The sequence below is a fragment of the Chanodichthys erythropterus genome, chromosome 9 (genome assembly GCF_024489055.1).
Source record: "Chanodichthys erythropterus isolate Z2021 chromosome 9, ASM2448905v1, whole genome shotgun sequence".
Classification (NCBI taxonomy): domain Eukaryota; kingdom Metazoa; phylum Chordata; class Actinopteri; order Cypriniformes; family Xenocyprididae; genus Chanodichthys; species Chanodichthys erythropterus.
This window is the reverse complement of record NC_090229.1, coordinates 29,623,109-29,649,119: the sequence shown is the minus strand read 5'-3', so window position 1 is coordinate 29,649,119 and position 26,011 is coordinate 29,623,109. Positions and strand designations below refer to the sequence as shown.

Here is a 26,011-nt window from a genome sequence, read left to right as displayed (position 1 = left end):
TGAATGCAATAGATTGCAACAGTGACCGCCCACGTTTTCAGCGACGCTGGTTGTGGAAGTAATTTTTCCATTCATTTCTCCCATAGGGATTTCAAAAATTTTGCTAAAGCATGAATCATAACATTACTAACTGATTTGAAGCAAAAAAAGTATTTGAAAATCGGACAAACATAAAGGTACAAGACTGTGTAGGCTACTGAACAGCTTTAGTGATGGAAAGAACTACAATACCATGAAGCATTGCGAACAGCATAATTGAAATAAAAATTATGAACAAATATAAAATACTAATTTAAAAATGTTATGTATATAAAAACAAAATATTTTACGTTTTTTGCAAAATATGCACATATATATATATATATATATATATATATATATATATATATATATATATATATATATATATATATATATATATATATATATATATAAATATTTTATTGATTCCATTACGCCATTTGCGGTGCTTCATGAGAGTGGGCGGAGCCGAAGAGATCTTTTGGTGGGTTTTGCTTGTTGCGACTCTCTGATTGGTGGAATTTTTGGTACAGCATTATTACGCAATGTGGTTTTTCACCACAAATTCCGCTGTTACGATTATTTTAAAACTTGAATAAAGTTGAAATAATGCAGGCTAACAGCTTCAATAGAAGCAAATATTATGGCTTAGAAAGTAAAAAGCTCAAAGTAGAGCTGTTTTTAAAGGTTTATACGTTTTCGGTAAAAATCTGTTTCCCATTGGAGAAAATTATTGGACATTATTGTAAATTATTATTTACATCTGTAACCCAACTGTTGCACTCTATTAAATGAACTTGAACTTAAAAAGTAATTTCATAATTGCTCCCATTCTCTGAAATATGGTGTACTGCCGAATGTATGGTAAATATTCAACGCTATCTCACAAACAATTTATACGTATTTTATGAAGTGGCTAATTCATATGAATTAGTACGACCTCGTACAAATTCGTACGATTCGTCTAAACCCCAGTGACGGGTAGGTTTAGGGGCGGGGTTTGGGGTAGGTCATTTGTATGAATTCATAGGAATTTGTCTACTCCGAAAATACGTACGATTTACCAAAAAACGTATAAATTCGTTCAAGTGAGGTTGTATGAATTCGTACGAAATAGCCACCTCGTAAAATACATACAAATTGCCATGAGATTTGGTTGTAAATATTTTATTTTCAATTCTATTAAAACTTGTATGTAATGCATTTAAATATATTTGTAGTTACAACATTTTGAATATATTAACTTTAAATGTAACATCGAATAACACACTATAATCAAGTTCTTTGCATGTGCTTTAGTATGTTAGTCAACACATCAAAATAAAGTACTTCTGAGTCATCAATATTGTTATCTAGAAAAGAAAGACTGCACTTTTTAAATATGTAAATGTGCTGAAAGATAATTTTGTCAGTGCACATGGATTAAAAGCCACAAAACCATTCATGAGGCTTTCAATCAATTCAGCCGTGCTGACATTGTGGTTCTGCAGTGTGTGTGTGTGTGTGTGTGTGTGTGTGTGCATGCGCGCTCCAGACTTTAGGAAGAGAACTCTCCCTGTTCCACATTCCCCATCTCAGCGATAAGAGAGTGTCTGTGAGCCGTTGTGTTGATCTTCACACACAGAGAGCACACTTTGCTCTGACCTTTACTCTAGCGGTGTGTGTGTGAGGAAACAGTGGGTAGAGTCTCCCTTTTCATCACAGTGCTAATGAGGGTTAGGACACGCTAGCCAGGAAACAGCTATTGTTCCCTGTCCAAGAGCACTGCTACTGGCACACACGCATTTGTGAGCAGGTTCATTCAGCAATTCACATTCATAGACTGAAATACTCTACAATATATCCAATTTGCCCTGGCATCGCACTCTCTGTAGTCACAGGGATTCAAACACGTGTACTTAATAGTGCATAGCTTTCTCCTGCGGTCACTTTCTCACCTTCTACCCATCCGCTTCTCTCTGCATATTCACTCTGATAACTATTAATGTGTCAATCATGCAGCACTCACTAGGCCATACAGATGTGACAGACTAGCACTTTACTGCATTCTGTCATGCCGGTGTAAATGTCTTGGTTCCCTGCAATAATATACAGCATATCTGTTATCAAGCTGTGTAATGTTCATGTTTATATTCAGCACATGATATCATGCTGCAGAGTTGTTTGCTATAGTTTCAAGCTTGATGTTTGAAATAGTACACATTCGGATAGAGGATTACTGCTTTATTATTGAGGTTTATTGCTTGTTTGTTCTATGTTACAAAATATTAGCCACATAATTCAGTATGTTTCACTGTTTCACGGCTATGACCGCTTCACCCAACGGTTCTGTGTATCACTACACAACACTTTTAGCAACCACTATTAGCAATGTAAACTGTATGTTCTCAATTGTTTATTGAAGCTTACTGTATTACATAGAAGAGTATTGTGAGAAAGAGATCGAGTGAGCGAGTTTTATCACCTGCATTCAGATTTAGCATTCAGTCCTATGTTAAATGTAATAATAAAAAAAAATCTGTTTAAATGTCCAATGTATTATCTTGTCCTTTTAACAGTTATGGGGTTTTCCCGTAACTGACAGCACTAGTCAAAGCACTTGTCAGTTGCATCTTGTTCCATTTTCAAAACAGTTCAATCTTTTCAATATAAAAGTCTTTGCTACTGACTGACACACTCATAAAGACACACTCTTTGCCGCCATCTAATGGCATGAAAATGTAATTTCTGCTGCTGTTCACGGTCAGGGACTATTTTTTCCAGTGGAAGGAAGGCTTTTAGAAAAAGTTTACTTCATGAAAGTTGCATTGATACATATTTCTGGCTTTAATATTTGTATTGTGTGGTAACTGTTTTATAAAAGCTATAAGGTACTCGAGGCTAGTGCTGTATCGTGAATAAGTCACGGCTGAAGGGGTTGCAGGCATGACGCAAAGCCATGACTTATTCACGATACAGCACAGCCTCTCGTACCTTATTGCTTACCTAATACTATTATTTTATACGAAATTTAATTTATAAATAACACCAAAGCCATTCAGAGTTTTCAAAGTAAATGAATCCAGCTAAAAATGTTTGGAATAACTGTGATGTGGAACTGCAGAGAACAAAGTAAATTTTATGTTTTGATTCAAAGTTAGCATGAAATCCCACTTGGTTTCTTAATGCAGTGAGCTTAAAGTAACTTTTAAAGTAAGACTATGTAACCTCTAAAAAATAATTCTGTGCACTTCTATTAGGCTTGCTGAAACATGGTCGAGCCATAATGAGACATGACCATTTTGATAAAAAAAAAAAAACAGCATATGCTGGTTAGGTATGTTTTGAATCATGCCAGCTGGTTTGAGCTGGTTTATGTTGGTCCTTAGTTGATCATGAGCTGGTTTATGCTGGTCCTGAGCTGGTGCTAGTTGCTTATTACCAGATTAAGCTAAGGACCAGCTCAAACCAGCTGCCATCCTTCAAAACATAACTAACCAGCATATATATATATATTTTTTTTTTAACAGGGGAGTTGGCCTTTATCCATTATTCCCTGCATGGCTAATAAATAAAATAAAACATACAAGAGTTTCAGAAGTTAAGTTGTACATCATTAAGTGTGTGAATCCATATTTTGATGAGCAAATATGCTGATAAGTGGTTCAACACATGGACATAAGCAAACATGGCGGCCTGAAACACTACCTTCAAAGCTTGCATTGGAAGTGAATATTTACAGTTTGACTCATGAAGGTGTATCTTCACTGTGGGAAGATCCACTTGGTGTCCATGGTTTAAATAGGCCATCTCCGCTTTCTCCTGCTCCTGAATTCCTCTGATGTTTGTCTGTTTTCTCTGCTTGGGGTTTTGCCTTGATTTTGAGCCCTGGGACCAGGTGTGGTTTGAGGTATGGTTTAAAAAAATGCAGGAATTTTCTTCCTATCTCAAACAGAGGCAGGACAAAAAAAATGTTAAAGGCAGAGCAAGGGTCTTGTGGTCAATTGCACATAAAAGCGTTTGTTATTTTATCTCATGTTATTTTATGCTGATATGACCTGGTTGTTTTTTGTACTTAGGTAATGGTCGACATATGCAAACATGTAACTTCCTTTTCTTTCAAAGCACATCTTATATATATATATATATATATATATATATATATATTTTTTTTTTTTTTTTTTTTTTTTAAATATTAAGTACAAGAATTAAAGGCAAACATAGCATTTATTGCTTAAAAAAGTAAAAGTGGTTGCTATATAAACTTACACTGAAAAAGTATAATCCATGGGAAATCTATTCAAATATAACATGTAAGTTGATCTGCTCAGAAGTCTCTGTGTTTGTCTCTTCCTCAGGGATCTCAGGAATAACTTAATCAGCACCATCATGCCTGGAGCCTTTCTGGGTCTCACAGCTCTTCGAAAACTGTAAGTCATGATCCGTTTTTATAACAAGACAATTAATGTGACTGTTATTGCAAAACTGCTTAAACTTTTTTCCCCCAAAACTGGAATAAAATAAAACAATACTTTTAAATATGAAACGGCAAATGGCGGCAAATCACTTAATGAGTGAGTCATTGAATCATTTATCCAATTCGTTCGAAGCAGCTGATTCATTCAGTAACAAAACACTGCCATATGTTCCTTGATTCTGCCATGGATTTGTCTCGAACTATTTTCGCTGCCGAAGTAGAGCACAAACTTGTGTTTAAAATTGTCTAAAATGTAAGTCACTTGATGTTAACTTCTTGTTTATTGAACATTTGTACAATATCAATATCACATTTGCAATCGTGCTTATATTTGTAAAGAGTGTGTTGTAAACAGCTTTCTTGCTCTTGTGATATTACTTAATTGTATCATATGTTATAATTAGGGCTGTCAAAATAAAACATTAATTTCGATTAATTAATCTGAGAAAAAATAACGCGTTGAAAAAAATAACACAGATTAATCCATTCCGTATTGACCTTTGAACCTGGAGCCGTTCTAGCCACCATTCGACTGTAAAATGAAGGAGGTAGACGACTGCTGCGCTGACGGACAGAACGAGCAGAGCTCCTCCCTCATGCGCGCGAGAAAGTAAGCACCGTCTTTGCACTCTCTCTACCTCACACATAATAATCTAAATCAACTGACACAATGCTAAAAGTTCGTAAGACCAAATCCATGTTTCACGAGGCGCATTCGGAGAATGTTTTTCCTGAATAACCATTGGGTGTGATGCTCAAAAGAATGTCACCCCATCTTCTCTGACAGGCGCCCTGCACGTGCAGCTGACATAAACCACACTTTCAGTAAACAAAAAGAAAATCCTATCCAGTGGTGAAGTGTTTTCTGTGTTGACAAATCTTTTGCTATGTCCTAATAACAGTCGCGATTCGCACACAACGCGTCAACCCTTGCTAATGTCCAATTCGCGACCTAATGACTCATTTGAACAGATTCGTTTTAATGAATCATGACAACAACTGATCTGTCCACACGGTCTATAATGAATCATTTACTCGAACAACTCTGAAATGAGAACATAAGTGTGCTTACCCCATTTAGCAAGAGTGCTTAGTAAAATTAGCCTTAATAATCCACAATATTTTCAGGTTATTTAAATGACAATGTGTAGTCAATTAGGCCTACCTATAAAATGAGGTGAAACCAGAACAAAGCAAGTTGTTGTTAGCTAGGTGCATTCAATTGTATATGGTATAAAATTATATAATTAGTTAATATAACTTCTAAATGCTACTTTTTAATACTTTTCAGGTTTAGCAAAAAAGCATCTTCTCTTACAAAGCTAAAAAATCACTTTTTTCAATTTTTTTTTGAGGGCAAGAAAGAATTACAGTGAGAGTGACGGGTACTTTATTGTCAGTATCGGGCTCGCAGATCACGTGGGTAGGGCACTTTTTACTGTTTGTGTGGATGACCATGTCTGTCGCCACCGAAGACCATTTTTGACCCAGGAAAAACCCTGCATTGATTCATTTGAATTTAAATATTTAATACTTTCACAACAAAAATTATGTTTGCGATTAATTTAGATTAAGTAATCACAGAGTATGTAATTAATTAGATAAAAAATTTTAATCGATTGACAGCCCTAGTTATAATATAAAAAACAAGATATGATCACTTGATAATGAAGTATTTTATGTTTTCTGAAGCGCAGATTTATGCCTGCTAGAACTGGAAACAATAACACAAAATGCATCTCATTTATTGCAATCTGTACAGTGACCTATCCAGTAACCGAATTGGCTGCCTGACTTCAGAAATGTTCCAGGGACTTACCAACCTCACTAAATTGTAAGTCATTATTTCTGAAACAAATATTTATTGGAAGACTAAAACACATAAAACGCTCTTTGCAGGATAACCTATGTTTGACAGTTTTAGTTTTTTAAGATGATATTATGCACAACATCTACTGCAAATAATGCATTTTCTAATGTCATTATGTCATATTTAGTTAATGAATTGAATGTTTCATTTGTGTTCTTATATTATAGAAACATCTCTGGAAACATCTTTTCCTCTTTGGACCCAAATGTGTTTATGGAGTTACACTCTCTAAAGCTAGTGTGAGTTGAAGTGAATGCTTCTGTGGTGCATATGCTCATATGTTATTTATTGTATGATTAATCATCTATTTTTTTAGATGGTATTCCTAAGATATCATGCATATCCACATCTTTTTTTAAAAAGTGCTCTATTATGCTTTTCAAATATTATCTTTCATGCAGAGTGTAATATAGATGTTTGTGAATGTAAAAGGTCTGCAAAGTTTATAGATCAAAGGCCATGTACACACTTCAGTTAAATTCACCTTTTAGTGCTTAATCCCATTCTGGACACACGTTTTATCCATTTACAGGAGTCACAACAGCATTTTACGACTGAATTATAGTAGCTCCTCACTGCAGTACATGAGATCCAGGGGGTGGAGATGGGTTGGTTTGGGGATCAGTGTTTGACCAGCTCTCAAACACTGTAGTTGTAGCTGAGACCTTTGATTCATGTTGTCGAAATGTTGAGAAGATGCTGTTTTCATTACTGTTCATATCACTGTGTATCAAGCACTGAGGAAGCTGAAATTCAGATAGCGTTTGGGCGTTTAGTTTTTGACACATGCTCTAGGAAAGGAGGGTTTTAGAGAGACTGAATCTTCAAAACAACTAGCCATTACACAATCGGAAATCACGTGACGCGGGGTAAAGTTAGTTCCGCTATGGGTATGTGACTATTGGATTAATATTCTCCTTTCTCAAGTATCGCTTTTTATCTCTTCTGTTTTGTCTGTTTTCCAAGTTGCTGTTGTATAATCTTAAAAGAAATTAATTTCTACTTGCTTGTAGCTTATACAGCCACCCAGACCATTGCTCAAATTTACTGGCGGGTGGTTTTATTTCATCAGCTGTTATACAGTATAGGCTACGCAGCTACACATTTAGCAATTCCCTTGCTCATATCACTATATGACGTACATTTATTTATATAATTTATTCATATAAAAAACTAAGATGTGAGATACATAATATTTTGATGAGTTTAATACATTTTAAAAATATAATATAGCATATGTATTAATCTCACCTGACCAATTAAAATGCTTAAACTAAGACATAATTAATTTCCAAGACCACACTGTATACAGCACAACTAGTGTTTGCATTAATCTATAGTAAGCATGAGAAACTATGAAATTAGCAATAGCAACAATACTACTACTAATGGGTTTGTAATACTGTGTATATTACAGACTTTAAGATGATGACGACAGAAAAATATGAGTGAACAAGTTAAAATATCATTGAGAGATGACAGAAGTGTTCATGATATATTTAGAAACATCCAGGGTGCGAGTGGTCCTGCTTTCTCTTTATAAATCAGAGGATCAAGTCTGTGTGATAAGGGAGCTACCAGCCTATCATTTCCTCAGCACATTGCATAAAAAATTACAAACCCGATTCCAAAAAAGATGACAATGTTCAAATTTTGAATAAAAACAGGATGTAATGATGTGGAATTTCAATATTTTATTCAGAATACAACATAGATGACTTATCAAATGTTTAAACTGAGAAAATGTATAATTTTAAGGGAAAAATAAGTTGATTTTAAATTTCATGGCATCAACACATTTCAAAAAAGTTGGGACAAGGCCATGTTTACCACTGTGTGGCATCCCCTCTTCTTTTTATAGCAGTCTGCAAACGTCTGGGGACTGAGGAGACAAGTTGCTCAAGTTTAGGAATGTTGTCCCATTTTTGTCAAATAAAGGCTTCTAGTTGCTCAACTGTCTTAGGTCTTCTTTGTCGCATCTTCCTCTTTATGATGCGCCAAATCTTTTCTATGGGTGAAAGATCTGGACTGCAGGCTGGCCATTTCAGTACCCGGATCCTTCTTCTACGCAGCCATGATGTTGTAATTGATGCAGTATGTGGTCTGGCATTGTCATGTTGGAAAATGGTCTTCCCTGAAAGAGATGACATCTGGATGGGAGCATATGTTGTTCTAGAACTTGGATATACCTTTCAGCATTGATGGTGCCTTTCCAGATGTGTAAGCTGGCCATGCCACACGCATTCATGCAACCCCATACCATCAGAGATGCAGGCTTCTGAACTGAGCGCTAATAACAACTTGGGTTGTCCTTGTCCTCTTTATTCCGGATGACATGGCGTCCCAGTTTTCCAAAAAGAACTTCAAATTTTGATTAGTCTGACCACAGAACAGTTTTTCACTTTGCCACAGTCCATTTTAAATGAGCCTTGGCCCAGAGAAAATGCCTGCGCTTCTGGATCATGTTTAGATATGGCTTCTTTTTTTACCTATAGAGTTTTAGCCGGCAACGGCGAATGGAACAGTGGATTGTGTTCACCGACAATGTTTTCTGGAAGTATTCCTGAGCCCATGTTGTGATTTCCATTACAGTAGCATTCCTGTATGTGATGCAGTGCCGTCTAAGGGCCCGAAGATCACTGGCATCCAGTATGGTTTTCCGGCCTTGATCCTTACGCACAGAAATTGTTCCAGATTCTCTGAATCTTTGGATGATATTATGCACTGTAGATGATGATAACTTCAAACTCTTTGTAAATTTTCTCTGAGAAACAACTTTCTGATATTGCTCCACTATTTTTCGCCGCAGCATTGGGGGAATTGGTGATCCTCTGCCCATATTGACTTCTGAGAGACACTGCCACTCCGAGAGGCTCTTTTTATACCCAATCATGTTGCCAATTGACCTAATAAGTTGCAAATTGGTCCTCCAGCTGTTGCTTATATGTACATTTAACTTTTCTGGCCTCTTACTGCTACCTGTCCCAACTTTTTTGGAATGTGTAGCTCTCATGAAATCCAAAATGAGCCAATATTTGGCATGACATTTCAAAATGTCTCACTTTCAACATTTGATATGTTATCTATATTCTATTGTGAATAAAATATAAGTTTATGAGATTTGTAAATTATTGCATTCCTTTTTTATTCACAATTTGTACAGTGTCCCAACTTTTTTGGAATCGGGTTTGTATGTTAAGTGCATAATGCACTGCCGCACCAAATAGACATGGAGAAATGTCACCAGAAAAACTTTTACAGCGTGGGCCATTCCGGAAGCCAAAAGCCAAAAGTGTGAAAAAAGTGTGGAAATGGCGAATCCAAATGTTATGAGAAAATTAAAGGTTTTTTTTTTATTTATTTTTTTTTTATCTTGGATCCATGTAAACATTGGAGACCTCTAAAACAAAATTAGCAACCTTTAATATAGCGTAATTGGGGCACTTTAATAATTTTATATTGCACAAATGAAAGAGTGTGCATATTTGTCTATAATCTACAAAAATATTTCTAGAGTATCCCCAACAGTACACATTTTGGATGTCTCTCACAACCATTTCAGGTCTTGCAGTCTCTACAAACGAGCTGATGAGTTGAATCAGGTGTGTTTGATTAGGAAGGCATGCACAATGTGTAGAGTTGGGGGTTCCCCATGACCAGGGTTGGGAACTACTGCTCTAGGGAACCACAGAAGTTTATTAACAGTTTATGTTGCCTTTGGCTTGCTTGTTGGGGACACTCAATAATTAGTAATGTTATTGATTTGACTGCACTGACACTGTTGGATGAGAACAAAACTTGAACTGAACTGAGCTGGATGATGACACCACTGTAGAGCTGCTTTATTGCTTATTCAACATTTTTCATAAAACGAATGCCACTATCATTAACATTGTTTTTAGAGCTGCATTACAGCAGAATTGAAATTTGCTTGCATCATTGATCATTATTTTCCTGTTTATCACTGTAAAGCCGCTTTGAAACAATCTGCATTACATAAAGGGCTATATAAATAAAGCTGACTTTACTGGACAGTGGTGTTAACTCTCCTTTTTTTTTTTTTTATTAATTCCTTTTAAGATTTAGGAGATACTAAATCATTACACAGATAAAAGAATAATCTTTCGAGAAAAGAAAGATCTAATCTTTATCTAATCCTTACCTCCAATTCTGTGCTTATTAGAAACTTTCATTCTGAGTTCCTGTCATGTGATTGCGGTCTGCGCTGGGTCCCAGGCTTTCTCCACAGCAGTTCCGCTCGGCTTGGGGATGAAACAATCTGTGCATATCCCAGAAGGCTTCAGAACAAACCCTTACGTCTCCTTAGAGAGAGTGACCTCAGCTGTGGTGAGCAAAATGAATATCAGTCTTATACAATATCATATTCAATTATGTAAATACAGTATGCATGTCTGCATGGACTTTACAAATACATATAGGCTTTAGTGTATGACCAGGGCAAATTGTCATAATTTTTACTTTTTTTTTTTTTTAACTTAACTAATACAAAATCATTACTATTTTTATTATTAAATAATATTATTGTTTAAATAATTATTTTTTTAATTGTTTATTATTTTTAATTTTTGAATATATAAAAATGTACTATATTATTACAATATAATTATATTAATATTATTATTAAAAGGAGTTTATTGGTCATTTGTCTCAAACCCTTAGAGTTACTGATATAGCCCTTGTGACAACTTTCCAGAAAAAAAAAGTAATATTGAAAATTGCCTAATTTATCAGCGACAGCACCTCCTCAGTCTTTGATCGCCTTGGTATTTTGTTTGAATTGCTATCTTGCTCAATCTATGTGTCTTAGCCAGCTAAGATCAAGAATATTTGTTTAAAAATTCCCTATTTCTCTGACTTTTGCCACAGGGGTCTTATTATATTTCTTAGTGACTTTCTGTTAAACCTCAACTGTTAGACATACGCTGCATTTTTTCGAATCTTGGGCCTCAAACCGGGGCTCCTGTTACTGTTTTAATATCAGCTCATTTCGCCATCTCTTCCTCCGCTGCCCTTAAACATATTTATGTTGGCCAGAAGCACATAGCTGTGACCGACTAGGAAAGATCCCTCTGTGGGTTTGCTGTTGTGAATACATATCCTCAGCCCTCCACAAGAGACTGATTCACCCAGGCTGTTTCAAAAGCAAAGCTGATTTTAAATGATTACAAGGCAACAAAACACCCAAATAACTTTCTTACACCTCCTGCTATTTGTGTATGAGAAAGAATACGATTGAACTTGCTTCAGGTATTAACAGAAGATATGTCCAACAGTGCTGTCTATTAGGATTAAAGATGAAAACAGATGAAAACACAGAAATAATTTCTGATCTATTGAGAACTGAAGGCCTAATCTCCCTGCACATAATATCCACAACAAAAAGGAGCAGACCAGAATAGCAGGAGGCCATGTGAGAATGGCCACTTCACAGATAATTACATGGGCATACTGTACTGTGTATAAATACATGAGTATTTTCACAAAGAAAAATGGTTTTAACTCAGTTATTTATATCTTTTTCTGATATGTGTCAGTAAGAAATAGCAGTTTACATTTCCAAACATTAATATATTGCCATTAATTGTAATAATCCAGTGAGATTTTTTTGTATGCACAAGGAGATCTGATCTCACCATCATCAAGTCCATCTGGGATTACATGAAGAAACATTAAAAAACTGAGACAAACTAAATCATAATTAAATTAATGGCAGAAGGAGTGTTTGGAAAGGAATGTTGTGAAATATTAACGTGCCTAAGACTGCATATTGTCAGATTTGAACACAAATATTTCAAATACTGCATGACGTATACACTGCCGTTAAAAAATTTGGGGTTTAAAAAGAATTGTCTGATACTCACCACGGCTGCATTTATTTGATCAAAAACACAGTAAAAATGTACTATTGTGAAATATTATTCTAATTTAAAAAACTGTTTTCTATTTGAATACAAAGTTCTGTCATGAAACTCTAGAGTTCTCTGTAGGGCACAGCTGATTGGTTCCTGCTGTATCAGCAGCCAATGAGCTTACTGCTCAACCTTCAAATACTTCAGCTATAGCAGTTTGCAGCGCGCTTTCAGAGACCCTCCACCTTCCCCAGCTCCACCTGTATAGATTTGCTATGGATAATTCATGTATGCTTTGTACAGATGTAGTACTTGTGCCGTCAATCTGTTGTATAAACAGCTCCACACCGCCCCTATAGTTAAGTACTGTTTGTACAGCAGCAGCATGTCTTACTTGCTCACAGCAGCGTGTTGTGTATGTATCGATGTTTTCACGTGACGTCACACCTCTGGCAAGCAAAACGAGGCTTTTCTCCATTGACTGCCAGTCATTTTTACCTGGTTTGTAGTAAGATCTAATGTAGTAAGACAGTGATATTAAAAGACCAAATTCAATATATACCTTATTGATTATGCATACTTTGTAGAGTCAAACAAATGAACACAGAATATTAATGCAACACAAGGTTTTTCGTTAAGCATTTTTTCAATCGAAAATCATAATAAAGAAAATGCGTTGCATTCATATTCTGGGCATATCTGCTTGCCTGTATATAGTATGCATCATAAAAAAGGGTTAAACTGAAAATGATCACAATTTTTGTACATTAAGGCACTTTAAGGGTGGGTTGCACTAAGGATTCTTTAGCCTGGCGTCGGTTCATCCTCCGCCTATTCTGCTTGATCAGACCTTTAATTCTAATGGTCTTTCTGCCTAGTTAATCTGTGTTTAAAAGTAAGTGGTGCAACACAACTCGATTTAAAATAAAACCCAGATCAACAAATCCTTGATTAGTGTTAAACTTTGCTTAATTTAATCCTTATTGGCAGTAGAAAGTCTCATACTTGCTCTCTAGCAGCCGAGACCAAACATATTAACATTATCATATCCATTACATGCCAAACTTTCAGAGTTTTCATGACAGAAATATATTTTAAAATGTAATTTGCTGATGTGATGCTTAAGAAACATTTCTTATCAATATCAATGTTGAAAACAGTTATGCTGCTTAATACTTTTTGTTAATACATTTTTTTCAGGATCCTTTGATGAATTTGAAAGTTTAAAAGAACACTTATTTAAAATTGAAATCTATTGTGACATTATATGTAACTTTTGATCAATTTAATGCATCCCTGTTGAATAAAGATTGATTTGATATAATAAACTTTTGAAAGGCAGCATATTAGAGGATTAAGAAAGATTGGTACAGAAATACAATAAATCTTTATTTTTATTAGTAAATAATATTTTTTTCTGTGAATCTTAATGTTTATGTTATGTTTTGTTTATGTTATGTTCCTCAGAGGGTCCGTTGGAGCTGCACACGCTGTCTCTGTTACCCTCGCTACGGCAGGTCGTGTTTAAAGGGGACAGGCTGCCTTTTCATTGCACTGCTTCCTTGGTTGACAAAATCACTACCCTTCACTGGCAACACAATGGCCAGCCTGTCACCAGTGACCCCGTAAATGGAGTCCTTTTGGAAGAGAGTGTACAACACGACTGCACCTTCATCACCAGGTAAATCATACTGAGATTATCCGGTTTGGTTATATATACACTACCGGTCAAAAGTTTAAAATAATAGGATTTTTTAAAAATGTTTTTGAAAGAAGTCTCTTATGCTCTTATACTAAGGCTACATTTATGTGATTAGACTTAAGTACAAACTTATATTTAGTAACCTAAACCCTAACACCTAACCCTAACCTAACAGTCTTCTAATATTTTAATGAGTTAGTTGAAATGTAGTTGCAAAGTGACTTATAGGTAGTGAGTAGAAAGTTAGTAAAGTTCGAAATAAAGTGTAACCTTATATTTAAAAAATGTACTTGCAGACAATATAATATTAATGAAATAAAATGCCACTTAAAGGATTAGTCCACTTTTAAATAAACTTTTCCTGATAATTTACTCACCCCCATGTCATCCAAGATGTCCATGTATTTCTTTCTTCAGTCGAAAAGAAATTAAAGTTTTTAATGAAAGCATTCTAGGATTTTTTTTCTATATAGTGGACTTCAATGGGCACCAAACAGTTGAAGGTCAAAATTAGTTTCATTGTAGCTTCAAATTGTTCTACACAATCCCAGATGAGAAATAAGGGTCTTATCTAGTGAAACCATCGCTCATTTTCTGAAAAAAAAAATCGAAAATTATGTACGTTTTAACCATAAATGCTCATCTTGAACTAGCTCTCATCTTCTTCTCTATTTGAATTCCAACAGTGTAGACACTGCTAAGCGTATTACTGCCCTCCTCAGGTCAAAGTTTTGAAATAATTTTTATATGCAATATGCTAGTTCAATAGTATATAATAATTAGTTCAAACTTTGACCTTTTGGTGCCCATTGAAGTCCACTATATGGAAAAAAATTGTGGAATGTTCTCATCAAAAACCTTAATTTCATTTCGACTGAAGAAAGAAAGACATGAACATCTTGGATGACATGGGGGTGAGTAAATCATCAAGAAAAGTTTATTTAAAAGTGGACTAATCCTTTAATTTTTCTAATTGATATATTAATTTCTATTTTAACATTTTAAAATATAATTTATTCCTGTGATGGCAAGGCTGAATTGTCAGCATCATTACTCCAGTCTTCAGTGTCACATGATCCTTCAGAAATCATTTGAATATGCTGATTTGGTGCTCAAGAAACATCTTATTATTATCAATGTTGAAAACAGTTGTTCTGCTTAATATTTGTGAGAGTTGGGTTGAAAAGATGTTGAAATATAAAGGGAATTAGCAAAAATGTGTTAAGGGTGAATGTGCAGGTGAAGAGACAAGCCATGAAGAGATAAGATGAGACTAAATGAAATGGGATGGACTAAGATATTTAAAATATAAAATGAACAGAATATGTTAACAAAAGAAAATTGGATTGGAATGAAATGAAATGGGAAAAAATAACAATAAGAATAAGTACAACAATAGTACTGAATGGCACTGAACTGAAGAGGATAGATAGAACAGGATAACATTACAGATCTTGAGTAAAAAAAAAAAAAAAAAGCTCATCCAGAGCACACTTTAGCAACAGCATATCATTATCTTTGATTTTTTAGTGAGCTGATCCTGTCAAATGTCCACGTTGAGGCGAGTGGTGAGTGGGAGTGTGTGGTGTCCACGGGCCGCGGGAACACCTCGCGCAGTGTGGAGATAGTGGTGTTGGAGAACAGCGCCTCCTTCTGTCCGGAGCAGAGAGTGACCAACAACCGAGGGGAGTTCAGGTAAGGGAGGTGTCCTACAGCTTTACCTGTGGTTAAATATTGCCTTTTTTATTGCAAAATGTCAACTCTCCCTTTTTTTCTTCAGGTGGCCTAGAACTCTAGCTGGCATCACTTCCTACCAGTACTGTCTGCAGCTGCGTTACCCCTCCTTAAGTATAGGGGGTGGTGTGGAGCAGAAGAAGGCCTCACGTAATTGTGACCGCTCTGGACGCTGGGAGGAGGGAGACTACTCTCAGTGCCTCTATACGAATGACATCACACGGGTCCTGCATACGTTCATACTGGTTAGTGCAGAGTTTTTAAAAAAAAAAATTTTTATTCACATGTGGTACAAATTACTAATATGTAAGGGCCAGTTGTTCAAAAAGTTTAATCTGGATCAGAATGATCTAGATTTGGAAATGCTTCCCTATCCAGGATCAGGTAATCAATCTTACTTTTGTACTCGTTTTGCAAAGCAAAATTGGATTGGATCACCCTGATCCAGATACACACTTTTTCAGATTACCAAATCTGGATTACTAGTGCTCTACGGAGCCCCTAAAGGGACATGGTGATAGAAAGAATATGAGATGGGGAAAAAAAAAAAAGAAAAAAAAGAAAAAAAAAACATTTCAAGGTTTTTGCATTCTCTCAGAAAAGTTCTGCGTTTCACCTGAGAAACTTTAGCTCACAAAGAAGTTTTGACTGGTTCATCTCTTATGATTGTGCCAATGTAGTTTATGAACAGTGATAAAAAACACTTTGAATCAGATATTTACAGCTGTTTGGGGATTATTTAATGACACCAAAATCTCTTTTTTACTTTACATTAGGTTACTGAAAGGCTAAATATGTAGCCTAATGTCTATTTCTAATTTATTACTTTAACAGTTAAACTAATCGAGAGAGAAATAAAAAAAAAATGTGTGTATGTATATTACATGATAAAATTTTTTTTTTTTTTTTACAGTTTTATTACATTTTTGTTCTTGAAATCCACCCTTCTGATAGGATCAGTATAATCCAGATTTTTTGGATCAAAGGTATCGCAATATTACTAAAAAATTCTGAACAAACTGATGATTTTATCTAGATCAAAACCAAGATTTCATTTTGTGATCTAATCTGATTTCAGAATCCCTTTTTCCTTTTGAACAACCCATTTTGAAGATTTGATCCAATCCGATAGCCGAAATCCGATACTTATGAACAGCTGGCCTTAAATCCATTAAAACTTCCTCTTGTGAAAAAAGGGGGTATTTATCACAGAATTAATATATTTGACAGGAATGTACTTAAAAGCAAACTGAATGTAATGTTTTCAAAAATGTTGTAAAAATGCATTATAGTTTAATTTAATATTAAATGCAGTCAGTTGAAATTTAGAGTGCTTTTTTGACCATTTAAGTAGGAGATACGTACATAATTATTTCTGTTGTTTTTGTCAATTTTGACCAAACAATTGTTTCTGTTGCTTGTGTCAATTTTGTATAATTTTATCAATTATATATAATTTCAAATTATGTCAGCAGAACAAGTTAAGTGAAAAGTTGTACAGTGAAAAATGTACACAAATTGGAATGGCTCAGTATTTGCTTTAATGACAGCAGCACCCAAGTTCATGAACTCCATGAGTTTGTGTAAAACCTAATGATCATGAACAGAATTAATGTGTTACAGGGATAATTCACCCAAAAAATAAAATTCTGTCATCATTTACTAACCCTCAGGTTGTTCCAAACCTGTATAAATTTCTTTGTTATATTGAACACAAAGGAAGATTTTTGATGTGTATGTGTGTAATGATGCTCTGTTTTTGTTTTATGGTGACTTTTTAACATTCTGTCAAGGGTCTACAGATGAAAAATAGCCTTCTGGGATAATTCTGGCACATTTACAGTTATGTTTATTATTGTGCATTGCCCCTGTTAACAAATAAACTAAACTAAAACCCAGAAGAATGTGAGAAACTAAACAATTCTGGGGCACCGTTGACTTCCATAGTAGGAAAAAAAATAATAAAAAAAAATACTATGGAAGTCTCAGAACCTGAGCAGCCTGGTTACAAACTTTCTTCAAAATATCTTCCTTTGTGTTCAGCATAACACAGAAATTTATACTGATTTGGAACAACTTGGGAGTGAGTAAATGATGACAGAATTTAGATTTTTGGGTGAACTATCCCTTTAATACGGAAGAGGATTAGGGCCAAGCAATAATAAAAAAATAATACCATCTCGATATTAAAGTTTTTAAATTTCGAGAAAAAACTTGTTAAATTTCGAGAAAAAAGTCGAGATAAAATATTGAGAATAAAGTCATTAAATTATGAGAAAAAAGTTGTTAAATTACAAGAACAAGTTCATTAAATTACGAATTTGTTCTCATAATTTAACGACTTTTTTATTGTAATTTAATGACTTTATTCTCATAATTTAATGAGTTTATTCTCAACATTTTAGCGACTTTTTTCTCGCAATTTAATGAGTTTATTCTCAATATTTTATCTCGACTTTTTTCTCGAAATTTAACAAGTTTTTTCTCATAATTTAACGAGTTTATTCTCAACATTTTATCTTGACTTTTTTCTCGAAATTTAACAAGTTTTTTCTCATAATTTAACGAGTTTATTCTCAACATTTTATCTCGACTTTTTTCTTGAAATTTAAAGAGTTTTTTCTCGCAATTTAATGAGTTTATTCTCAACATTTTATCTCGACTTTTTTCTTGAAATTTAAAGAGTTTTTTCTCGCAATTTAATGAGTTTATTCTCAACATTTTATCTCGACTTTTCTTGAAATTTAAAGAGTTTTTTCTCGCAATTTAATGAGTTTATTCTCAATATTTTATCTAGACTTTTTTCTCGAAATTTAACAAGTTTTTTTCTCATAATTTAACGAGTTTATTCTCAACATTTTATCTTGACTTTTTTCTCGAAATTTAACGAGTTTTTTCTCTGAATTTAACAACTTTAATCTCGAGATGGTTTTATTTTTTTATTATTGCTTGGCCCTAATCCTCTTCCGTACTTTAAGGCTAAAGAGACGGCAACAGTGTGTTACCCCTGTCGGAGCTTGTTTTCCCCAACTGAACATATTATTTGCTATAATCTGGTGACTGTCAGTGCAGTGTGAATTGGCCTTTAAAGGTTTTGTACAATAGGAAAAACTAATGATGAAATAATAAAATGTGCTGAAAATGTCCCCCAGTAATAGACAACCATACAATGATTACATGCAATACATTTTTAAAAATTTTGTAAATTCTATCCTTCTCACTCAGATGCCCATCAACGCCTCCAACGCCGTGACTCTGGCACACCAGGTGCGATCATACACACTGGAGGCTGCCGGTTTCACTGACACGGTGGATGTTCTTTATGTGGCTCAGATGATGCACAAATTCATGGACTATGTAACAGAACTGCGTGAGGTCAGTAGAAGATGCTCTTATTCAGCAGTGTATATATTGCACCATGTATTTGTGTCCTTACATACACATTCACTCCTTTGTCCCAGCTGTCCGAAGTGCTGGTTGAAATGGGCAGTAACCTGATGCAGGTAGATGATCAGATCCTGGCTCGGGCCCAGAGAGAGGAAAGAGCCTGCAGTTCAGTCGTCCACACTCTGGAGACTCTCGCCTGGCCTCAGCTGCACTCTCACGCACAGGACCTTTCCAAAGTACGTTTTTAATCATGTCAGCTTCATATTATTACTATTTCAACTAAACTTGTTCTTTCTGTTAATCAAAGAATCCTAAAAAGCATCATAGTTTCCACAAAAATATGGTAGCGGTTTTCAACATTGATAATACTGAGAAAGGATTCTTGAGCACCAAAGCATATTTCTGCTTTCTTAGAATTCTCGTAACATTGTGATGGAGGCTCACATGATTCGCCCTGCTCATTTTACTGGCATGAGCTGCACGGTCTATCAGAGACGAGAGGGGGCAGGAGGGAGCCAGTTGCATGATGGGATTGAATTTTCCCTTGAGCAGCAACTGCGTTTTCGCTGCACCACAGGAACACATAATACCTCGCTGAACGCTTTCCATCTCAAGGTTTGTCATGATTTGATTGCAAGTATACACTTGTGTGTAGACCTAATATGCCTGTGATACATATGCACTATTACTGACAGACTTATTATACCCTTGTGAAAAAGAAGTGTGCTTAATTGCATTGTAGTGTTCTTCAAATCTTACAATTATATTTAAACTGTACTTGAAGATAATTTATTATTGAAATAAAAGGCCACAGTGTACTTAAAGGTATAGTTCACCCAAAAATGTAAATTATCCCATGATTTACTCACCCATGGGATATATTTTACTCAAGCCATCCGTGTATATGACTATCTTCTTTCAGACGAACACAATCAGAGATATATTTAAAAATATCCTTAGTCCTCCAAAGTTAATTATGGTTATGAATGGGGGGCAGCGTTTTGAAGACAAAAATAATGCATTCATCCATAGAAAAAGTAATCCGTACGGCACCAGTGGGTTAATAAAGGCCTTCTGAAGCGAAGTAATGCATTTTTGTAAGAAAAATATCCATATTTACAACTTTATAAATTCAAGTAACTAGCTTCTGGCGACGTTCATACTTGGAGGACTTGATATTTTTTAAATATATCTCCGATTGTGTTTGTCTGAAAGAAGATAATCATATACACTTAGGATGGCTTGAGAGTGAGTAAATCATGTGATCATTTTCATTTTTTTGTGAACTATCCCTATTAAAGACAGTACATGACTATGCTACTTAACATACTTAAAAGGTTTACCTTAAAGCACATTTTTAATAATATATATATATATATATATATATATATATATATATATATATATATATATATATATATATATAACATTTAAATTCATATATTTTAAATGTACTAAATTTCAACTACATCATTACAATTACTTGTGCATTACAGTACAAACATTTAGGAGTAATTATGAAATTACATAAAGCTAGAATTTCAATTGTATTTAATATAAGTTTAAACTCAATTTCATGTAATTGCAAACAACATACAATTTAGCTTCTGAAAAAAACTCTTAAGTGTATTCTTTAAAAGTATATTATATCTGTAATAAGAAAAGTGTACTTCTTTTTCACAAAAGGAATCTTTTCGTGTAACTTACGCCAAGTTACACAAAAAGCTTCCTTTTGTGAAAAAGAAGTACATAAAAGAATTGTATATTGTCATAATCATTGTTGTCTACTTCTGCTGTAATTTAATAGTAATTTAACCACGGTAAAATGACTGAAAGTAACACATTGCCTCAAGTGGCTTTTTGCTTTAATAAACACCTCTGCCTTGCCCTCCTCTCTTTCTAGAATGCAGTGGCTCTTGCTTCAGTGTCTCTCCCTGCGTCTCTTTTTCCGCCGAATGCTCCTCCTGACTGTAAGCTGCAGTTTGTGGCTTTCCGCAATGGAAGATTCTTCCCATATACCAGCAATTTTACCGGACCTTCGGACCTTGCCCGCAGACGTGGCGTCAACACTCCAGTTATCTATGTTGGCCTTGGTGTGTTGCCTTCACCTCAAACATTCAAGGAATTCAAAACATTAATGAAATTTTAACAATGTGTTGAGCAGTACTGATGAAGTACAGGCATTTTGGGAAAACATAATTTATCCTTGGACTTAAATATACAATTCATTTTAGTAAAGCCATGCATCTTGTTTTCTGAAACAGCTTTCACTGGAACACAGATGTAACTTTCCTGCTTTCTCTCTCTCCCTTCCTTTCAGATGGATGCAGCATGTGGAATCAGTCCGATCCTATTATTGTGTCACTACGACATATGTCACCTGGAAATTACCCTGTTGCTGCCCATTGGAGCTTGCAGGCACTGGAGCATCATGGAAGTTGGAGTTTAGATGGCTGTCAGCTGGCCCATAGCGATGCGTCCACCTCTACACTGCGCTGCTCTGTGCTAAGCAATTATGCTGTACTACAGGTAACACTGTGACACCAAAGAAAAAATGACTTCTGTTTCTGAGAACCCTGGAAATGAGAACCCAGTTTAAACTTTATATTTTAATATTTCATTCAGTGCTGAAAAGTATCAATATAATTGTGCAATCAAATTAAAAATGGATTATATTACCCAATATTTGTGTTTTCCATATATTTTTATGTGCATCACTAACTTAGCCATATGCTAACATCAAACTCACCTGAATTCTTCAGTTCAAAGCACTAAATAAATGATACATTGGGTTTCTTTTTATGTAGAGCATTCCAAAAAAGTTTGAGGTTTGAGAGTTCTGATGTTGCCTAAAAATGTAAGAAGTAGACAGGGAGGCAGCTCACTAGGTTTTGGAACAAAGCCACCAATAGAATGAAATGGAAATATGTCAGTTTTATTATCACTCGGTTGTGTAAATGGTAACCAAGTGCAAAATATGTCAGCTTATTGATTGATAGCCCTGTTGGGGTCAGTCTTATCAAGCTAATAAACTCTTCTAACTTGCCCACCCTTAGTAGAGAGATCCTTTACCTAGGGAGGACAGGTCTTCCATTACAAACTGACATTTTATATTACATTTCTTCATCTTGACATATGTCAAAGGATTTTTATGTTCAGCTAGATCCTACTGGGTGTTATTGGGAAAACTGTACGAATACATGATAGATAAATGATAGATCGGTGTGCTTGGCACTGAAGAACACATGATTCACAATACTGACATCAGAGCAATTTCTTTGAAACTTTTTTTTTATGAGACAAAAAATGGCTACACTTTATTTTACTGTGTCCTTGTTGCAGTGTAATTATACATTTGAGTACTGAGTTATATTAAATACCTACATGTACTTACTTTAGGGTTAGTTTTATGCAATTTTGCAATTATGCTGCATGCAATTTTGCACACTTCATAGTTATTAGTAACTACATCTAACATTTAACAAGGAAACTATATGGCTATAACTACCAATTTTATCAATCAATCAATCAATCAATCAATCAATCAATCAATCAATCAATCAATCAATCAATCAATCAATCAATCAATCAATCAATCAATCAATCAATCAATCAATCAATCAATCAATCAATCAATCAGCTCCATTCTATTTATTGCTATCATCATCAGCAGTATTGGCCTAGAAAATGGTATCAGACTGAAAAGAAAATGTGGAATTTCTCACCCTTGAGGTGTAGATATGCTGTAAAGTTAAAGGGTTGAATGTTTCAAAATATTCTCTCCATTTCCTTGTCAATATTTCAGGAGATGCCAGATTTTCCAGGTTCACCTTCAGTTCCAGTGGAAGTGCTCCATCCAGTGATCTACACCTGCACTGCAGTGCTGCTCCTCTGTCTCTTCACTATCATCATCACCTATATACTGCATCACAGGTATTTGCCTCACCTTGTTAAAAATGCTACACATATATATGCTAGTACTGAGACATATTAGCAAAGGTATGTCGACACACCCAAAAACTAAAAGAAAAAGACTTGTAAACTGTTGCCACAAGGTAGTAAGCACAATTCTTGATTGATTTGTTATTACTGGAATAGCAAAACCTGTTAATTAAAAGCGGACATCCACATAGTTTTGGCCAAATAGTGACATTTCTTAACATATGCTTTCTTTGTCATTAGCTCTGTCAGAATCACGAGGAAGAGTTGGCACACCCTTCTGAACACTAGTTTCCACATCGCAATGACGTCTGCAGTATTTGCTGGAGGCATCACTCTGACCGGCTACCCGATTGTATGCCAGGCGGTAAGTTTCCATTTCTCTTACATAATAATGTTTTATTTTATTCCAGTCACAAACGCAACTGACAAACAAGAGATGGAGGAGATTGCGAGTGATTTCCAGAGTTTTGCAGTGCAAAAATGTACAGTAAAGAGAAATGATTTTAAAAACAGTAAGCATTATATACAGTAATAAAGAAACTAAATTAGGTGACACTTTATTACAACATTACATTAGGTTACTTTTAACAGGTTATTGAAGTTATAAAGTTAAAGTTAGTTTAGTTATAAAGTAAGTTTGTGATCTTAAAGTTAAAAATTAATTAAAACAGAATTAATTAATTAAGCCTAAATTCATAAAATGATCCCATGATGGGAACCCCTAAAATGTTATATATATGAAGTGCCTGACCCTTTCAGGTTAAATCTATATAGACAATTTTCTTCTAAAGGTCCTAACACACCAACCCGATGGTCAGCCTTCGGCCAATGCCGAGCCGACATTGAGCGTCGGCTAGCGCAGTTTTTGTGGAGTGTTCCACAACGGCCCTACTTGGACATTGTCAGAGTATTTTGGCTGATTTAGCATGTTGAATCAAAGTACGATGTCCGATTTTTGGTGTGCTCAAGCGCACCCTTTTGGACGTCAACTTGGAGTGTTATGGCCTTAAGAGTGTACTAAATAAAACTAAAATTGCTAGAGGTTATTAAAATATTATCTCAAAAATGTATCTTTTGTCTATGCGCTAACATATTGTTACTTTATTTGTGTTGCTTGTGTTACTCATGTATGTGTATGTTTGTGTCAGGTGGGGATTGTCCTTCACTACTCTTCTCTGTCCACTTTGTTATGGATCGGTGTTAGCGCCAGGGTAATATATAAAGAAGCTTTATTGAGGACTCCACAACAACTAGAAGGCGAGACTGCGGTACAACCAACCCAGCGGCCCATGCTCAGGTCAGTGAAGTCATTATGGAGGGTTGGGAGCATTAGATGGTTAATAACGGCTTGTTTTCCAGAAGTTATCTTTTACAAGCACACTCAAAGTCACAGATCAGTTTTTTTTCTCTCTCTCTATAATCTGGCCTCAGTTCCCATAAAACCCTCATAGAACAAGAATTCTTTGTAAACCAATCAATTGGCTCATATGGACTGTAATTGTTTTACATGGGGATATGAGGTAATTTCAGCAGTTAAAGGTGCAAGTTGGCCTTTTTATTGCTGTTCAAATCGGAAATGTCAGGGTTTTTGTCCAACCACCCATGAGATCATTCTAGGCTGAATTAGCTACAAACACAACTGGTTTCAGAATCAACATTCCTAATCAACATTACTGTTCAAAATTTGAGGCTTAGTTAAGATTTTATGATGTATTTGAAAGAGGGCTAAAGCTAGAAATTTCTTTGTGTTTAGCAATCTTTGATTAGCAAGCCAACAGCTTAGAATACTAGCATAGCATAGTGCTAAGTGGTTAAAAAAGCTATTTTGATTAGCTAGATATCCCAATAACACACTACGTTTTTATCAGGCAATAAGGAAAGTTGGTAGGATTCAGTGAGTGATGGGATCTTGACGCACAACAGAATCTCTTGTCCCTGCTGTAAAATGAATGAGTTTTATAACAGACAAGCCATGTAAATGTCTTTTACATTCAACATCCATCCTAAGAAACAATTACTGTCCGAAAGCCTCTTGAATAACTGCTGTTGTTTTAGTATGAACATAATGTTAGATGAAAACTTTAAAAGTTCCTTGCTGTCATCATCATCAAAGGAAATGTATGGGTTCAATCAGAGCTCTTGCAGTATTCAGAGTAAATGTCATATCTCAAATTGGTCATAAAACATTGGCAGTTTTATGAGCAAATGTCATATTGAATTAGCACTTCCTGAGTAGAAACTATTGATAAGCACGTACAGGAGGAAAATGGGCTTTTGAGAGCAACTGAATAGACCACCATGATGTAAAAAAAAACAAAAAAAAAAACTGACTAATCAAAGACCACCATTGTCCAGATAAAAGCTGATTCCCATCTGCTGTTATGGAGTCAGACAGAGGAAAGAGAGCACAAATGGGGGGAATGGGAAAAGATAAACGCGGACAGAGAAGTTGTAAATCAAATGAGGATAGAACTAGTTAAGGCTAACTTTCACATGTCCTCAAAGACATGCATGCAAATATATTCATTCTCCCTAGTCTGTGTTCTGTTTTTACCCCAGACCTCCATGTTCTCCACGTCCCCTGGGGAGGTCTTTCCAGATCCCACGCCTGCCTCCTGGGATAAATCTTGTTATTTTTCCTCTCTCTCCTTCACTGTCTGGAGCCCAGACTTGGCTCTTCATTGACAGACATTGTCACAGAACTAGCCTAATGTATAGACCACACAAATTTCTTTTACGGCATGCAAAGGAAACATCTGTAGACAATATAACAGACAGCAGTGTCCATTTAAGTTTTTGAGAATTTTTTTGTATCTGATAATTAAAGTTTACCCAAAATTGAAATTCTGTCATCATTTACTCACCCTAAAATTGTTCCAAACCTGAATGAATTTCTTTTTTCGGTTCCACTGTATATTAAGTGGCCTTAACTACTATGTACTTACATCAAAAACTAAGTACAATGTACTTATTGGGTTCATTTTGAATTGCAAAACAATTTTGCTGCTATTGAGGTGGGATATGGGTAA

At 35.2% G+C, this 26,011-nt stretch overlaps 1 protein-coding gene across 2 annotated transcripts in view; it reads left to right on the top strand.

Moving 5' to 3' along the window:
* Positions 1 to 26,011, top strand: part of adgra2 (adhesion G protein-coupled receptor A2) — a 107,486-nt gene that overhangs the window by 76,589 nt on the left and 4,886 nt on the right. Inside the window, exons 1-16 of one of the 2 annotated variants that reach the window (XM_067395261.1) lie at positions 4,384 to 4,430; positions 4,990 to 5,087; positions 6,240 to 6,311; positions 6,515 to 6,586; positions 10,531 to 10,694; positions 13,685 to 13,898; positions 15,450 to 15,614; positions 15,700 to 15,898; positions 18,879 to 19,028; positions 19,115 to 19,276; positions 19,455 to 19,655; positions 20,944 to 21,133; positions 21,361 to 21,569; positions 22,846 to 22,973; positions 23,223 to 23,346; positions 24,131 to 24,279. In XM_067395261.1, coding sequence (XP_067251362.1) covers positions 5,017 to 5,087; positions 6,240 to 6,311; positions 6,515 to 6,586; positions 10,531 to 10,694; positions 13,685 to 13,898; positions 15,450 to 15,614; positions 15,700 to 15,898; positions 18,879 to 19,028; positions 19,115 to 19,276; positions 19,455 to 19,655; positions 20,944 to 21,133; positions 21,361 to 21,569; positions 22,846 to 22,973; positions 23,223 to 23,346; positions 24,131 to 24,279 — 2,270 coding nt within the window. In that variant the 5' untranslated portion in view covers positions 4,384 to 4,430; positions 4,990 to 5,016. Of the gene's footprint in view, positions 1 to 4,358; positions 4,431 to 4,989; positions 5,088 to 6,239; positions 6,312 to 6,514; positions 6,587 to 10,530; positions 10,695 to 13,684; positions 13,899 to 15,449; positions 15,615 to 15,699; positions 15,899 to 18,878; positions 19,029 to 19,114; positions 19,277 to 19,454; positions 19,656 to 20,943; positions 21,134 to 21,360; positions 21,570 to 22,845; positions 22,974 to 23,222; positions 23,347 to 24,130; positions 24,280 to 26,011 lie in introns of those variants that run through there. The other variant, XM_067395260.1, reaches the window with a different exon arrangement.